At 45.7% G+C, this 18393-nt stretch overlaps 1 protein-coding gene across 5 annotated transcripts in view; it reads left to right on the top strand.

Annotated features, from left to right (window-relative positions):
• Positions 1-18393, top strand: part of HOMER2 (homer scaffold protein 2) — a 144865-nt gene that overhangs the window by 87303 nt on the left and 39169 nt on the right. For all 5 annotated transcript variants that reach the window (XM_050796175.1, XM_050796174.1, XM_050796178.1 and 2 more), the window contains one exon: positions 11293-11449. In XM_050796175.1, the coding sequence (XP_050652132.1) occupies positions 11293-11449 (157 nt within the window). The remainder of the gene's footprint in view (positions 1-11292; positions 11450-18393) is intronic.

Raw genomic sequence — 18393 nt, 5'->3', positions numbered from 1 at the left:
CGTGTTGGTCAGCCTGATCTCGAACTCCTGGCCTCAACTGATCTGCCCGCCTTGGCCTCCCAAAGTGCTGGGATTACAAGGCGTGAGCCACTGCGCCCAGCCTTGTTCAGCTTTTTACTTGGGGGGTGTGTGTGTGTGTGTGTGTGTGTGTGTGTGTGTGTGTGTGTGTTTAGACGGAGTTTCGCTCTTGTTGCCCAGGCTGGAGTGCAATGGTGCAATCTCGGGGCACAATCTCAGCTCAGTGCAACCTCTCTACCTCCCGAGTTCAAGCGATTCTCCTGCCTCAGCCTCCTGAGTAGCTGGGATTACAAATATGCATCACCAGGCCCGGCTAATTTTTTTGTATTTTTAGTAGAGATGGGGTTTCTCCATGTTTGTCAGACTGGTCTCAAACTTCCGACGTCAGGTGATCCGCCTGCCTTGGTCTCCCAAAGTGCTGGGATTACAGGCGTGAGCCACGGTGCCCGGCCTTTTACTTGTTAAAATGAAGTGGCGACTTCCAAGCTCTTCACGTGCGGGACTGGAAACTGGAAATTGTCCCGACGCCATTTTGAAATCTCAGGAACCCACTCCCTTCCATTCGTCCCTACCACTCTAGGCCAGGCCTCCATCTCCTGGTGCCTGGGTGATTGCGAAGTGCCTCAGTAATAGCTTCCGGTCTCTTCCCCCTTCAGCCCGTCTTCAATAGAAGTGCCACAGTGATCACTCTAAATTGTAGTGCTGATTGTGCCACTCCTTTGCTCAGCATTTTCTAAATTTATTTTACTATGGAATAATGTACCCATTTTGAAACACTAGTGGAAGATCAACCGATCATAAAATACAAGAGACTCTTAGGTGAAGTGGACAGCAAGATATGGTCTCACAGATGAATTAATTGCTGTGAGATTATTCACATTTGTAGGTGAATGCTTTGTAACAGAATAAAACAAAATTATTTTCAGCTTAAGAACAAAGTATATAAGTAGACATCTAATTTCATTTTTATTGTAGATGAATATAAAAGCCCTCAGTATTTAAAATTGAAAACATTATTTTACCAGTCCTTTAAAAAAAACCGTATCTAATCAATATTAAGAATAATGTTTCCAAGTAATACCCTCATATCAGGTATGGCATGACGTCTTCCATAATTTGTTTCATTACAGTGTAATATGAAAATCTTTGCACACAGATGTGTTATAGCAAAAGGAAGAACACAAACTGTTCCTTCGGCAAGATTTTGTGCTCTCTTGAATTAAAAACTGTCTCAGAAATCATTAATCCTTGTGACTTGGGCAGCACACCACCTGGTTTTTTAGAAATCACTAGGATATTGGCTGGGCACAGTGGCTCATGTCTGTAATCCCAGAACTTTGGGAGGCCGAGGCGGGCGGATCACAAGGTCAGGAGTTCGAAATCAGCCTGGCCAATATGGTGAAACCCTGTCTCTACTGAAAATACAAAAATTAGCCAGGTGTAGTGGCAGGTGCCTGTAGTCACAGCTACTCAGGAAGCTGAGGCAGGAGAATCTCTTGAACCCGGGAGGCAGAGGTTGCAGTGAGCTGAGATTGCACCACTGCACTCCAGCCTAGGTGGCAGAGAGAGACTCGGTCTCAAAAAAAACAAACAAAAAAGGAATCACTTGGATGTTTTCCAGATCTTGGCTTGTGGGGTTCATACGTGAATCATAAACTCTGCTTTTTGTTTAAAACTTCCTTTGTTCATGATAGATTAAAGTGGGATGAATTTTTATAGTATAAATGTTAACCATACCATCTACAGAAACAAATATACGTTGAAATCCTGAGATGATTCCTTCTGTAGACAACATACTGTGGATAGAAAGTAACCATCCATGCAGTGACCAGTTTGTCAGTGCAAGAATACACCTATGTTGTGGCTCACAGGAAGATACCTGTGTATTATGCAGCCCCCAAGCTATTTCCTGGCAGTCTTGGCTTGAGAACACTTCTTGAAGGTGATAGCACATAATTATGAGAATGACTATCCAAATGCTTTTTAATGTTTTTCCTACATATATGTTTTTTGGAATGTATTTGGAAGAGAAAATAGCTCCACAGAGCACATTAGGGAGATGCTGGTCCCAAGATAAAAACTTATTTCCTTAGCCTGAGGCTCAGGCTCCATGGTTATCTGGCTTTGGCCCTCCCTGAGACCTCGTCTCCTGCCACCTGCTTCCTGTGCCACACAGTGGCCCTTGCTGATCTCTGAGTGCACTTCTGGTGCCTGAATAGCTGTTTCCTCCCTCATCTGCTAAACCTAGCAGATTTGCTGGGCTCTGGGCTGAGGTGGAGGGAGATGTATATGTATGGAGGTGGGAGAGGGGTTTCTGTGCAGGGGTGCTGTTTGAATATAAGATGGCATCGCTATGTTGCTAGTGAGTTTTGTTTTATTTTCTCTTCTGTCCCTGTCCTAGACTTCCCCTTCACATCACTCATCCCCACCGCCATAATGTTTACCTATCCTGCATCCTCAGAGAAGCTTTACCTCCCCCTCCACACCCCCATGCCCATATTTGCTTTCCATCTCAGCTTTGGTTCTCCACAACTCTACCTGTCTCCCTCCTGGCTGTCCAGGTCCTCACCCACTGTCCTGGGCCCATCCAGCCCTTTTGGAGAATTGGGACCCTTTTCCAAAGCACATGGGAATGGATCTGATGGCTCCTCTGGGGCAGCCTTTAGCTGTGAACCAGCCCCAGAACTTTGTCAAACCCACATCTCAGGAGGACCAATAGGAGAATGTGTGTTCAAAGCTCCTTAAAAACTGTCAGACACTCTAGGAAATAAGGTAGTGTCATTAATAAAACCTGTCGGTACTCATCAGGGGCACTTGCCTCATCCATTCCCTGGTGTAAATGTAACCCAAAAAGGGAATCCCTAGTCAGAGGACTAGGAGGATTTGTGACAAGTATTTCTTCTATCAGATCACTAATTTGTAAGGTTTGTTAATTGGTCAGTTTGGGGACAGGAAGAAAATAACTTTAATAGAATGGGGCAGCTGTGACCTCCTTGAAGGGGCTCAGACCAGGCAAGGAGACAGACATCTGGCTAAGGTCCAGCAGATGCAGACTCTTCCTAGGTAGCTGTGCATTGTTGTAACAGGATTTCTATGTCTCCACTAATGATCAATACTGCCTGTGTCATGCACTGAATTCTTTGAGCTTCTATTTCTGGACTCTATGCTCTTCCATTATTTATCTATTTACTAAGACCTTCTGCCTTGTTTGCTATAACTTTATAATAATATATTTCAATATCTGAGATGGCTAAAACTCTTCATTGCTTTTCATTTTCAGAATATTTTGGCTGTCCTCACATAGTTTTCCATATGAATAACCCTGTCTAGTTCTAAAAATAATACTACTATTTTTATTATGTTAGATTTATGTATTTAGGGATAATTGACAGCTTTGTTTTGGCTTTCCCATTTAAGAATATGTCTTATTAAACTTTTCTTCTGTGTGCCTCAGAAGTTTTTGTTCTTACCGTATTTATTTATTTGACTTCTTAAAAATATTGGTCTTGCTATGTTGCCCAGGCTGGAATACATTGGAAATTCACAGGCCCAATCATAGTGTGTACTAGAGCCTGGTCTCAAGCCATACTGCTGCCTCAGCCTCCTGTGTGGCTGGGACTATAGGGGCACACCATTGTACCTGGCTTACTTTTATTTTCTAAACATAGATCTTGCATGCTTCGTAAATAGATTCCAAGAAGTTATATCCTTTTGGTTGCTACTGTAAATGGGATTTTAGGAAATCTATTATTATATATTTTTTATTTTGTGACGGAGTCTCACCTATTGTGTTACCCAGGCTTGAAGTGCAGTTGCATAATCTCAGCTCCCTGCAACCACCGCCTCCCTGGTTCAAGCGATTCTCCTGCCTCAGCCTCCCAAGTAGCTGGGATTACAGGTGCCCACCACCACACTGAGCTAATTTTTATATTTTTAGTAGAGACATGTTTTGCCATGTTGGCCAGGATGGTCTCGAACTCCTGACCCCAAGTAATCCGCCCACCTTGGCCTCTCAAAGTGCTGGGATTACAGGCATGAACCACCTTGCCCAGCCAGACAATCTATTATATTTTTTATCTGGTTGTTTGTGTATTTAGGAAGGCTACTGATTTTTTTTTATTAGTAATTTTATACCTAGCCACGTCACTTAATTTTTTTTTTTTTTTTTTTTTTTTTTTGAGACGAAGTCTCGCTCTGGCACCCAGGCTGGAGTGCAGTGGCCGGATCTCAGCTCACTGCAAGCTCCGCCTCCCAGGTTCACGCCATTCTCCTGCCTCAGCCTCCGGAGCAGCTGGGACTACAGGCGCCCGCCACCTCGCCCGGCTAGTTTTTTGTATTTTTTTAGTAGAGACGGGGTTTCACCATGTTAGCTAGGATGGTCTTGATCTTGTGACCTCGTGATCCGCCCGTCTCGGCCTCCCAAAGTGCTGGGATTACAGGCTTGAGCCACCGCGCCCAGCCACTTTACTTAATTTTAATTACTATACTCTTTCAGTTGATTTTCTTGGGTGTTCTCTATGTGCAATTCTATTATCTGCAAATAACAATAACGTTGCTATGTGGATTTTGTATAAAAGTAGAACTCCAATATGCTTATAAGTTAGATTCTTTGCATGGGAGGATGTGCAAGAAAAACATTTCTGTCCACATTTCCTTTTTCCTTCAGTTCTCTGTCCTGGGTTCTGAGGATTTGGCCCTGCTGGCTGTTGTAGCCTGTTGACCACGTAGAGTGTGGGTCAGTGGTCAGATGAGCCCATGCTTCCAATCCCTTGTGATGGGTGAGCAGTCAATGGCCTGTGTCTTCAGAGCACAAATCAGACTTCACAAGATACTATGACAGTACATGAAGGGATAGTCAAGGGAGGATGTGTTGGGTCCAGTGATGGGCATATGCATTGGCTGGGATGTGTGAAAGTACAGATGATTCAGAAGTTCTAGAAGGAAAGCAGCAGAAGCCCTTCTGGTGAGAGGGCAGGGCCGGGTTTGTCAGGGGCCAGCCTATAATTCATGCAAAGCACTGGGAGCTGGTCCTGTTGGGGACAGAGCCAGGGAAGCCTTTACATCTGGGCAGGCAGAGCATGACCCATCTGGACTAGAGGAAGACCTGTCGGTTGGTGTAGTAGATGGTGTTTGGAGGGGTTTAAGACTCAAGACAAAAACTAATTAGGGCACCTTATGAGACTTTGTAATACTGTAAAATAATGTCTGAAGGGTTGGTTTTAATTCAAATCAAATAGAAGTAGGAAAAATAAGAATTTTTGGATTTTGTAGGTTTATGTCAGAAAAAAATGTGGAGCTAAGCATTGCAAGTGAAGAATTATGATAAGTTAAAACATCATTTCTCTCTCCCTCTTTTTTCTTTGCAAAAAGTAGTCATGCCAATTCTTTGCAGAATTATTTCACCCGGAGCCAGAAATTGTTCAAAGCAGGAGTGGTCTCTTTGCTGAGTGGTTTCATATTCCAAACATACATATGTTGCACAGAGTGTCTAATTATTCTTGGGAACAATTACTGTCAGGTTCCAGAATGTGTTCAATGAACAGCAATTGGTGTTTATTCAGCTCCAAAGAAACTATGCAAGGAATGGTAAGTTATATTGTCTGTCTAAAGTGTTTTGCCATCCGGAAACATCTGCTTTCTATTTAAAGCACTGAAGAAGGAATGGGAGTATATTTGAAATTTACTCTCTGAACATTGAACATCAAAGGAAGGAGAATAAATTTGGATATGAAGGTAATTTCTGTCCTCTGATACATTCTCTTCCGCTTTTCCCTGCTGGGAAGGAAATGCAGGTTGGAAAGTTCTGATTCTCTTAAATCTTTCTATTTATATTGATTTGCACACAGGAGGAAATGACTTCTATGTCCTACTTCTAGCTCTTTTGCTTTCTCAGGTGAAGCAGAATACTCTTTCAAAGTCAGGGTCTGCTTTTCTGAATTTTGTGGTGAGGTTTGTATTTGGATTTTGCCCATAGAGGTGTTAAGATTTGTTCAGTTTGCCTGAAGTGATCCTGTGACTCTTGATTTTCTGTGTGGATAGCACTGCCCACTTACAGCCCTGTTGGGAGGATTAAATGAGAATATGTACGATTTGCTTGGTGTATAGTAAACTTTCTGTGAAGGACAATGTCTCTTCTATTGCTACGTAATAAACTGTCACATACATAGCATCTTAAAACAAAACACATTTCTGTGTGTCTGGAGTCCAGTATAGCTTAGTTGGGCCCTTTGCTTCAGGGGCTCTTGCAAGGCTGTAATCAAGGTGTTGACCAGGGCTAGAGTCTCATCTGAAGGCTCACTTGTGGAACGATCTGCTTCCAAGCTCATGTGGTCGTTGGCTGAATTTCCATTCCTCCAAGGGAGTTGGACTAAGGGCCTCAGTTCCTGTCTGGCAGTTGGCTGGAGTCTTTCCTCAATTCCTTGTAAGGTGGATCTCCCTAATATGGCAGCTTGCTTCATCAAAACCAACAAGGTAATTTATTGAGAGAGCCTGGTAGGAGATAGATGTCATAATCCTATGTGACTTAATTACACAAATGACGTCCCATCACCTTTGCAAGTTGCAGGTCTAGCCCACACTCAAGAGGAAGGGATTCCATAAGGGCGTGAACACTAGGAGTGGAGGTCACCGGGAGCCACATCCGAAGCTGCCTACTACAGACAGCTATTATTGTAGGAAGAAAGAGTAACATAATGGTTAAGAGGGAGGGTTTCCATGTCACTTAGAAATGACATCAAATTGCCAGGTGCAGTGGCTCACGCCTGTAATCCCAACACTTTGGGAGGCCGAGGCAGGTGGATCACGAGGTCAGGAGTTCAAGACCAGCCTGGCCAAGATGGTGAAACCCCGTCTCTACTAAAAATACAAAAATTAGCCAGGCGTGGTGGCGGGTGCCTGTAATCCCAGCTACTTGGGAGGCTGAGGCAGAGAATTGCTTGAACCCAGGAGGTGGAGGTTGCAGTGAACCAAGATCATGCCACTTCACTCCAGCCTGGGCGACAGAGCAAGACTCCATCTGAAAAAACAAAACAAAAACACAAAAAACAAAACAAACAACAACAACAAAAAACATCAAATCTCAGACCTGTCATGTACTGTGTTACCCAAGTCAGGTTACCTGGCCTCTCTGAGTTCCTGTTTCCCCACCTGTTCAGCCCCTTCCCTGTAGGATTGTTGCAGTTTCAAAGTGGAGAGCAAGCCTAGCAGAATGGTAAGCAGTCATTGGTAAGGTCAGTTACGAGCTTTTCTTCTCCTTGCCTTCCTTTTTTGCCTTTTCTTAAAATATCGTCAGACATTTTGGATTGTAGAAGAATAGCATAGAACTCCCCAGTGCCCCCAGACTTGGTTATTCCTGTGAAATCCCAGAGCCGCAGGTAGTTTCCTGCCAGACTGGCTGTGCAATCCTCCCCTGTTTTGCCCAGGGGCTCAAGGATAAGGAATGCAGGTCTTTGGCCTCAGGAGGACCATAGCTTCCTGCCATGGTGACTACCTCAGAATGGAGCTGCCAGGATGCCCTGCAGTACCCCTCCCAGGTCTCTGTGCCTCCCCCCACTCTGGAGCAGCCACCTGCCCTACAGAGGGCCTGTCCATGGTGACCAAGAGTGTAGCCAGGTGAGCCATTGTGTTCTGCCAGCATCCTTGCGTTTCTACTTGGGCGTTCTGATGGCAGCCCACCATGACTTCAGTCCATCCACAGAGCTGAGCAGGCAGATTTGGAGATGGAGCCCCTCTTGTCTGCTCACTTTGACCCGGATCATGCCTCGCAGACAGCTGGCTGGTTTGCCTGTGCCTGGTCAGGAAGCTCTGCCATCTTCTCGGCTCCCTGTGCCTTCTCCTCCGTTTTTCCACTTTGCTTTCCTCACTTCCTCCCTCGTGTAGGCCTCAGGGACAGAGAGTGCTTGTGGAAGGCCACTGCTGGGCCACAACAGGCCACACTCATCTCCACCCTCCTTCCTGACCAGAACAGCTCTGCCTGTTCCCTTGCCCCCATCCTTTGCATCCAGAGACCCTGTTCTTGGTCCCCCTGTTGCCCCACCTCCAGCCCCCTCCACAGCTGTGGGAGAACTTTCTGGAGTCTTCCTCTGTCATTCAGTCACCAGTGTCATTCTGGAGTAGAGATGCTGGCTCTAGGGGCCACTTCTTTATTTTTTCTTTTTTAGATCATCTGATTATATCTAATGTGAATGTCTCCCTAGCTTCCTTGAAAATAAAAATCACCTAGAGTTCTTAAAAGTGGAGCCCCCTGGGTCCTTCCTTGGAGAGCCAGGTTCAAGAGGGCTAGGATGGGGCCTGGGAACAAGTATTTTTAGTAAGTGTACCAGCTAATTCCTGTCGTGGAGATTTAGGAAACACGTGTCTAAGCATGCCAAAACCCAGACCCAATCCCTCTTTTCTGGTGTAGGGAATAGGAGGGAAGATCTGAAAATCTGGGTCCCTTCCCAGGAAGGCTCTTCTCTAACCCATGGGCCCCCAGCCCAGCCCATTTAGTGCTCTGACAATGAGGCAGATATTGTAGCATAATTTGATTCTTCAAAAAATGTTCTGTAGTTACTGCCCTTTAAATCGCTCCTTCCTTTCACATATGCAAGAGAATACTGTGTGAGGAAGTGTTTTCCTTTATGGTGTTGTACTTAGATGACTAGCAAAATATGGTGCTGGGCTGAGAGTGGCACAGCTGGGTGATCCAGGTGGCAGACTGGATCATATCACGTGGACGGAATATGAGGGCTTGCATTGATATGCACACACTCCCCATCGGCTGGCCTCTCTTGACAACAGATCCAGGAAATTACAGTGAGAATCTTCCTTTTGTTTCTAACAGCTGTCACGGTGTTGGTTTAGCATTAAGTGTGTGGGTGAACTTGCTCTCTGTTGAGGGAATAAAAATGCCCTAGTAATCCACAGCCCCAGAGGCACTTGTCCTGCTCCAGGGGACCTGGAAGGGAAGTTTCGGGAAGCAAGGAATGCTGCTAGCCTCTGTTCTGGAATGCTGGCCTCTGTGAACAGCTGCACTGAAGCAGCATTAATAGCATGCCCGTGGAGAAACAGGCGTAAAGAAGATGGCTGCTTTTCTTCAAAACCACAGTTGATGGTTGAGGCTGCTGGTGTTACTCAGTAGCCCTTATATGAAGCTCAAGTGGCAAATTGGTTTTCTAGGAAAAGTTTCTCAAGAGCATTCTTAAAATTTTAATAATGAGTATTCTACAGTCAGGATGGATTCAAAGACTGCTTCGCCTAAAATTATTTCATCTAGAGACCAGAACACTTAAAATTCTCTTTTCCCTTTGTTTTATTTTTTGTTTGTTTTATCTTCTTGTCTATGTCTCTTTTATGTTATCTCTTTTGACATTGTAAAGATTTTAAAAATTGTGTAAGTTACCTTTTAATTTAATTTTGTGTCTGTAATAAGTACTTATTAAATCTGTAGCATTTTATAAACAATGGGATTTTTTTTTTTTTTTTTTTTTTTTTTTGAGACAGAGTCTCGCTCTGTCGCCCAGGCTGGAGTGCAGTGGCACAATCTTGGCTCACTGCAAGCTGTGCCTCCCAGGTTCACGCCATTCTTCTGCCTCAGCCTCCCGAGTAGCTGGGACTACAGGCGCCCACCACCACGCACGGCTAATTTTTTGTATTTTTAGTAGAGATGGGGTTTCACCGTGTTAGCCAGGATGGTCTCGATTTCCTGACCTCATGATCCGCAACAATGGGACTATTTTTACATGTTGATAGCTTTTTTTCTAGTCGTATCTTATTTTGAACACTTAAAGGATTTTTGAGAGTTTGTGTAAAGATACTTTCTTCAAAATTAAACATATTTTGTGATAAGTCTGTCATTTTGCATTACTTTGTGAAGTAGATAGCTTAAAATATGAATTGCAGTAAAATCCATTACAATTTTTATTCATCTGCCTTATTTCTAAATACTTATTGTCAAAATCTAATTCCCCACTCAACAGAAAGAAACATAGGTAATATGTAAATCTGGTGAATCACATAAAGTGCTTTAGGCATGTGGAGTGAAAAAGCAACAATATAGAGGCAAGAATAGCAGAAGGGATGGATTTGATGAATTCTACATAAAACTCGAAAGGTTTATGAGTTGGAAACATAAAATTCAAAGGTTTGGTCAGGTTGGTGAATGGTTCCAGAATTAGACTGAAGAGATACAGAGACACAAAATAATTCTATCATATTACCAGGTGCAGTGGCTCATGCCCTCTCAGCACTTTGAGAGGCCAAGGTGGGAGGATCACTTGAGATCAGGAGTTTAAGACTAGTCTGGGCAACACAGAGAGACCCTGTCTCTACCCACCACCTCCCTGCAAAATTAGCCAAGTGTGGTGTCACATGCCTATACTCCTAGCTACTTGGGAGACTGAGGCAGGAGAATCGCTTGAGCCTCGGAGATCCAGGCTGCAGTGATCTATGACTGCATCACTACACTCCAGCCTGGGCAGCAGTGAGACACTGTCTCCTTAAAAAAAAAAAAGAGACCCAGGCACAGTGGCTCACACCTATAACCCAGCACTTTGGGAGGCGGAGGCAGGCAGATCATCAGGTCAGGAGTTCAAGACCAGCCCAGCCAACATAGTGAAACCCCGTCTCTACTATAAATACAAAAATTAGCTGAGCACAGTGGTGCATGCCTGTAATCCCAGCTACTCAGGAGGCTGAAGCAGGAGAATTGCTTGAACCCAGGAGGCAGAGACTGCAGTGAGCCGAGATCACATCACTGCACGCCAACCTGGGCAACAGAGCGAGACTCCATATCAAAAAAAAAAAAAAGATAAAATTATATCATTCATAAGTTACTGCAAATTTGAGAAGTACTTAATAGAAATATAACATTAAGCTGCAAATGGATTGGAAAATCCTAAAATTGTTGCAGAATCCCCCAAAATTTGTTGCAAAATTCTAAAAAATGAATTGGTTCCAAAATCCTAAAAATGACAACAGGATGTCAGAAAAAGTATAGGACACTTGACAGGGACTCAAAAACACTGAACAAGGAGTTGCCTTTTAAGCAAATTGTTCATTACACCAATTGCCCTGCAATCTCAGGGGATAACAGCTAAGTGGAATGTGGTTTGCAAAAACTACTCACTGGTGTCTCTTTTTTTCTTCTCTCTTTGCTTTTATTTTAATTGTCTTCATGCATATGTATGTTTCCCTATAAGCTATTTAAAATCTTTTGGGGCAGTAGGTGGCCTAGAAATCATAAATTATACATTAAGTCATGTTCTCTCAACTCACACGCCCACTCTCCTGTTGCAGAGAACAGCCCATCTTCACCACCCGAGCGCATGTCTTCCAGATTGACCCCAACACCAAGAAGAACTGGATGCCTGCGAGCAAGCAGGCGGTCACCGTTTCCTACTTCTATGATGTCACAAGGAACAGCTATCGGATCATCAGTGTGGACGGAGCCAAGGTACCACCCCCTCAACTGACTTTAACACTCTCAGTGGCTTATTTTTCATCCAAGATTCACCCAGAATCCTGCCATCTTAACACAGAAGTTATTGTTATAATGTCTGTATAACATATTCTGTTCTTTTTTCATTTAAACTTATGGTAAATGGGAAAGAAAAAGATTTCTCTGTTACCACTGTCTTCATAACTAACATTTTAATGCCTGTATAATAATTTCACCGGCGGCCTATAATGCTCTTAATTTTCCCCCTGTGGTTGGATATTTAAGTGGCTTCCAATGTTTTGCTATTATGGATAATGAGCATCTTCATGTACCAAATATCCTCAATTGTTCATCACATACCATTGCTTTCTTTTGAATAGTCCTTAGGATAGATTCCTAGAAGTAATATTATAGGGCAAGATATTAACGCTTTATGGCTCTTGATGCATATTGTCAAGTTGTTTTCCAGAAGGCTTTGTTCTTCCAGCCTGTATGAGAGTGTCTGTTATTGCACCCTTGCGAGCATTGGGTATTCTATCTAGTCAGGTTTTGGTGTTATTAGGCATAGGAGTTGAACTTTATTAGGTGGTTTTGGAGTATTTCTTGAAATACATATATATTTTTGTTATTCTCTCTCCCATGATATTTTTGCCACATTATCATAGGAACAGAATTAAGAAGGGATACCAGCAGAAGTATCACCAAGTCTTTTTTTAAAAAATATAGACCTGCTGGTTTATGGTCTTTCTGTCTTCATCCTGCTGTACAGTTTTTACATGGATTATCTGCTGCCACCTGGAATTCAGTGTATCTAAAGCTGAATTCCCCTATTTGTCCTCTAAACCACCTCTCCATTTTTATTCCCCAATCATTCGGGCTAATAAAGCGAAACACAGAGTCCTTCCTCTTTAAGTTTGTCAAGTGAATCTGCCTTTGAAGTGTCACCCACTCGTGCCTGCTGTTTTAAAGACCATAATTCTTGTCCTATCACAGTCTCGCCTGGACCCTTGCAGTAGCTGCCTCATCTCCCACCTGCAGTCTAGTCTGACTTCTGCCTCTAGATCAGCCTTCCTATGCAACAGGAAGCAGGGGAGTTGGGGGCTGAGCAATAGAACAGGCCCTGGATGGAGGCTTTTCTGTGCACTCCACAAGCAGAAGGCATGGGGAAGCTCTCCCAGGGAAGACATGAGAGCCTGCTGGTGCCTCCTGATCTCTTCAGGAGATCAGGGCACTTCAGCCCATGTTCTTTAAGTGACTGCTTTGCGCCCTTTCTCTGCACCTTGGCAACTGCAGATAAAGGTGGCTTGACCCTGGGATCCTCTTGCTCTCCCTTTCAGTTGCCACAGCCCTTCCTCCTCCTCAGGAATGGACCCTGGAAGTCCTCATTTTACAGCTGAGGTCTAAGGAGAGGTAATGACCTGACCTGGCCCAGGTTCACGCCTCTGGGGAGGCTTGGTAGACTGGGGCCTATGCCCAGTTATTTGCACACCAGTTCCTGGTTTGTCGGGTTGGAGCAGGCGTCTCCTGGTTGGTAGAAGAGAGTTTCCTGACACATATCAGGCAGGTAGTGTGTTATCTCCCTCCACTTCAGAGATGAAGGCACTGGTCTTTCTGCCTAAGCAAGCAGAATGATAGTAGGATGATAGCAAATCCCAGGATCTGGTGAACAGTAAGGAAGTGTGCTAGTGCCTGGCACATAGTAGGTAGGCACCTCGTGTTTGATGGGGGAACATCTGAAAGGTGCCTTTATTTTTTTTCCTTCTGAGAGACATAGTGATGCCACAGTTGTAATTACCACTTCTCTGTGCTTCTGCGCTGCAATCGCCTGGACTCTTTCCAGGGTGTTCTGGCAGCGGTGGTGAATCAAGCTGACCTGCTTTCTTTTATCTACAGATTCTGTCAGTTCATCTGCCATCCTTCGATGGGCTTGTACCTTTGTCAGTTGAGTTATCCAAGGATATATTGGGCTTAAATATAGATAAAACGACTTTCTTAGAACAAGTGCTTTAGTCCTATTAGCTGAGCTTTTAGTAATTTGTCAAAGTGTCGGCCACTGTGTCGTTATGGCTGTGCAGTTCCTGAAGGCTGTGACAATGTGGTGGAGTCCGAGCCAAATATGAGTTATGAGAAATCAGATGGGTGTGGGAGGGTGGGCTAAGCCCCTGGCTGCGGCACAGCACTAGTCTAGGCTCAGTGTGGGAGAGCCATCAAGCTATAGACTCACTTACAGGCTGGGAATCCAAAACCTAGGCCATGGGATGCCGCTGGAACTCAGAGCTAGTTGGAGGATCTTGGACTACCCATTCTGTGGTGCCCAGCCACCTGTTTGTGTGTGTGTGTGTGTGCGCTTTGTTTTGTTTGTTTTTGTTTATTTGTTTGTTTTTGAGACAGGGTGTCACTCTGTCACCTAGGCTGGAGTGCAGTGGCACAATCTCAGCTCACTGCAGCCTCCACCTCCTGGGATCAAGCGATTCTCCCACCTCAGCCACCCAAGTAGGTGAGATTACAGGTGCCCACCACCATGCCTGGATAATTTATATATTTTTAGTAGAGATGGGTTTTGCCATGTTGGCCAGGCTGGTCTGAAACTCCTGGCCTCAAGTGATCCATCTCTGGGCCTCCGGAAGTGCTGGGATTACAGGTGTGAGCCACCATGCCCTGCCGCCACCTGGTGTTCCTGCCTTAGTGCTGTGGCACCAGAGATCCATGACAGAGCCTCGTTCTGCAAAAGGAAGCATCCCATGAGGGAACGGAAGGCCCCAGGAAGTGGGGAGTAGGGATGGACCTCAGCTGTTTAATTACTATCTTTGGCACTCAGGGATTGGGGATGGGAGCACATATCGCATCTGGAGAACCTGACCACACTGCACTGGAAAGTGGTCCCAATGTAAACTCAGCCCTGCTGGGCCCTCTCTCGACCTGGCAGGCAGCAACCTGTAAACCCAGCATCCCAGGTCTGGATCAGACCCTGTGCCTTCAGCTGCTCCACAAGTCGGGTGGGCATGGAGAGAAAACCCTAGAGTGGTAGCAACTGTTGCTACTGTCTGGTCCCCTGTGGCTTGCCCCTTCCCCACCCATTACTAAGGTCCTCATCTCCCTGAGCCCAGTCTCGATCCTGCCCGAATACTCCAGATGGATCGCCTCCTGTCTGCAGATTGGAATCAGGTGCAGTGTATCCAGCTGACTGCTGGGCATCTGTGCTGATGCCAGTGTTTTCTTATGGGCTCTTGTCTGTTGCCCTTGCCCACCCTTACCCCCATCTCTGTTCACTCAGCTTGGTTCCCCTTCTGTTCTTATTTCTGAGCATCTGTTCTGGTTCCATGTTCACTGGCTACCCAAGCCTGGAGCCCTGCTCCCTGCCCAGCCGCACGTCCCAGGCCTCATGCATGCTATGGAGCCTCAGGCAGACCACATAGGCATGGATGCTCCTGGGCTGGGGGAGTTTGGACACTTCCTGGTGTCCTCCTCATTGTGTTCTACCACACTGGGTCAGCCCACTTGGTTTTAGGCCTTTGATCCCAAATGTTGGTCTGAACCGTGATGACAGGTGGTCAGATGCGTTTAACTTTTGGGGCTGTGTCTTAGCTCATGGGCTGCACTGAAGGGGTGGCCTGCCCCTCCACACCTGTGGGCATTTCTCGTTAGGTGGAACGAGAGACTTGAGAAAAGAAATGAGACACAGAGACAAAAGTATAGAGAAAGAAAAAGTGGGCCCAGGGGACCGGTGCTCAGCATACAGAGGACCCACGCCTGCACCGGTCTCTGAGTTCCCTTAGTATTTATTGATAATTATCTTTACCATCTTAGAAAAAGGGAAGTAGCAGGATAATAGGATTATCGTAGGGAGAAGGTCAGCAGTAAGACATATGAATAAAGATCTCTGTGACATAAGTTTAAGGAAAAGTGCTGTGCCTTGATATGCATATGCAAACATCTCCATAAACCTTTTTAGTGCATAAAGAACAGCATTGCACTAGCAAGTCCCACCTTTCGCCCTAAGGCGGTTTTCTCCTTTCTCAGTAAACAGAACATGCAATCAGGTTTTACACCGAGATGTTCCATTGCCCAGGGACGGGCAGGAGACAGATGCTTTTCTCTATCTCAACCTCTATCTCAAAGGCCAAGAGGCCTTCTTTCCTCTTATACTAGTCCTCCTCAGCACAGACCCTTCACGGGTGTCAGGCTGGGGGATGATTAGGTCTTTCCCTTCCCACGAGGCCATATTTCAGACTATCACATGGGGAGAAACCTTGGACAATACCTAGCTTTCCTAGGCAGAGATCCCTGCGACCTTTGGCAGTGTACGTGTCCCTGGGTACTTGAGATTAAGAGAATGGTGATGATTTTTAACCAGCAAGCTGCCTTCAGGCACTTGTTTAACAAAGCACCCCTGCACAGCCCAAAATCATTTAAACCTTGAGTCACCACAGCACATGTCTCTTGCAAGGACAAGGTTGGGGGTAGGGTCACAGATTAACAGCATCTCAAATACAGAACAAAATGGAGTCTCTTATGTCTACTTCTTTGTATATAGACACAGTAACAGTCTGATCTTTCTTTCTTTTCCCCACACTGCACCTCTGTGACCTTGGGCAGGTCTAGTGCCTGAGTCCTGCCTCTCTCTGTTGGCTGGGCCACATCAAGTTTATTACTTTGAGCCTCTGAGTGGTACTTCTGGGCCATCTGTCCCTCTCAAAGCAGGAGGCTGTTGTGGGCTGGAAGGGGAAGCCTCCTCCACTCCTCCCCAGTGGAGGAGTAGATGTGTTTCTGTAAGAAGTGGCTGGTGTAGAATGGACTCAGAGGTCATTCTGAGCAAAGGCCACATAAGATTCAGCTTCTGTGTAAACTGGGCAGCCAGAGAGCACAGGCTCCTTGAGAAGGAAAGCTGTGGCCAGCAGCTTTAGCAGCTGTCATTCCATGCCAGGCATAGCCAGCTCGTCTGCCCTGTCCAAGCATGTGTCACGCTCCAGCTGGGGAGGGATGTATGGACAGCCTCTCCTCCCTCTGGAAGCAGCTGGTGCTACTCATGATAGGAAGATCTGTATTCAGATCTGTTCTTAATTCTTAAAACAGAAAGACATTTCCTTCTTCCCTGGGACAATATTTCATGTGTCAGTTCCAGCTGTTTAAAGACGTGAGTGGGTGGGAAAACTTCAGTGTGTTGCCTCAGCATTGCCCAAGCTCTAGGGGATGATGTGGATCCACGTCAGTGTTGGGGCTGCCAGGAGACTGTGAGCTCTTTGAGGATGGCAACCATGCCTGGCTCATTGTTGGAGTCCCAGCACCAAGCCAGGGTGGGCAACGCCATGGAAGTGGGTGGGGGAATGAGTGGATGATGAGGTCAAGTCTGGCCACCTTCTCTCCAGGCCTGTGGCAGGTATACTGTGTCCACAGAAGGACAGCAGACAGGGGCAGGGTCACCGCCAAGGGGGGACCCAAGAATCCAAACCTTGGGTTGTCCCTGTTTATAGACACTGGACAGATGGGAGCCACATGAGGGCATCTCCCCACTCCTGGCTTCTCAGAGCACTGCTATGAACCATGTGGCACATGCCAATAGGCATGTGATTTATGGTGAGTTTTTAGGCAGAACAGCCAGCTCCATTATAAAGAAACTCCATTTTCAGAGCATTGGTTAATTGAGCCATCACAGCACTTGATTTCATTGTGTTGTTGGCACTCTTTCCAGACTGAGTTAATCACTGCCATCCTTATGAGAAACTGCCTGCCTGTGGACAAGACTTGCCTGAAGCAGGTGCTTCTCCTGGGAGCTCTGGATGACTCTGCTGCCCTTGGTTCTCAGTTATTTATAGGATCATAGAAACCTGTATTGGAAGAGACCTTAGAGGTCATCCCTTCTACAAATATTTAGCTGCACCTGCTGTGTTGTGAGTGCTGCCTGATGGTGATGGTTCAGAGGATATCAGCTTCTAAAACTCTGACTTGTTTGGTATTTTCTTTTAGGAATGTAAAATTACTTTCAGGAGCACATTCAGGCTCTGCTCGTCCACCCATCATTAGAATTCACTCCTTTGAATAAATATAGAGCACCTTCTGTTAAGGGAGCAAGCATTAGGAAGGTTCCGAGCACACAGTAGGTTTTCAGCTTTTCTTTTCTTCGCTGTCTGTGATTAGTTTTTTTGTTTGTTTGTTTGTTTTTGAGACGGAGTCTCACTCTGTCACCCAGGCTGGAGTGCAGTGGCGTGATCTCGGCTCACTGCAATCTCCGCCTCCTGGATTCACGCCATTCTCTTGCCTCAGCCTCCCGAGTAGCTGGAACTACAGGCGCCTACCACCACAGCCGGCTAATTTTTTTTGTATTTTTAGTAGAGACAGGGAAGCACCTGTTAATAACTACTCTTGGAGCAGATGACATGTCTCAGCCCCAGCCTCTTGTGGAAAACTCCCAGGTTCATCCAACTTAATCTCCCTGGATTTGGGAAAGACTTTTCATAAAGGGAATCCGATGGGCCTGTCTCCCCCTGCCTGTTTCATGAGCAACTTCCTCTGAAATCTAGAGCAGGTGAGACTAGAGACAGGAGGAGCTTAGCATTTTGCTACTTCCAAGTAGCCCTTGATTACGTGTGTTTTGTGCATTTTGTGACAACTTGGTCCCACTGATCTGCAGGACTGGATCTTTTACTAGGGTGGCTTCTTTTTCTGTGAAAGTTTCAGAGATGACTCACACAAGAGGAAGGTGTACACAGAGATGGGAGCCCATATGAAGCTTATGCCTGGGGTGCGCAGCCCCTTCTCCCTTCTGGGCTTTGGTTCCCTCCCCCAGATCTATTCTCCCCTCTCTCCAGGGGGGAACAGTTCTCATTCTGCTGAGTCATTCTGCTACATTGTACACTCAACTGTGCCCTCATCCTTCACACACTCACCCTTGGCTCCCAGGGCTTCATTCTTCCTTGGTTCCTGGCCACCTGTGGCAGGTGTACTGCCAGCTCCTTCACCTG

The sequence above is a fragment of the Macaca thibetana genome, chromosome 7 (assembly GCF_024542745.1).
Source record: "Macaca thibetana thibetana isolate TM-01 chromosome 7, ASM2454274v1, whole genome shotgun sequence".
Lineage (NCBI taxonomy): Eukaryota > Metazoa > Chordata > Mammalia > Primates > Cercopithecidae > Macaca > Macaca thibetana.
Note: the sequence above shows the minus strand (reverse complement) of the source record. Positions and strands in the feature narration are given on the sequence as shown.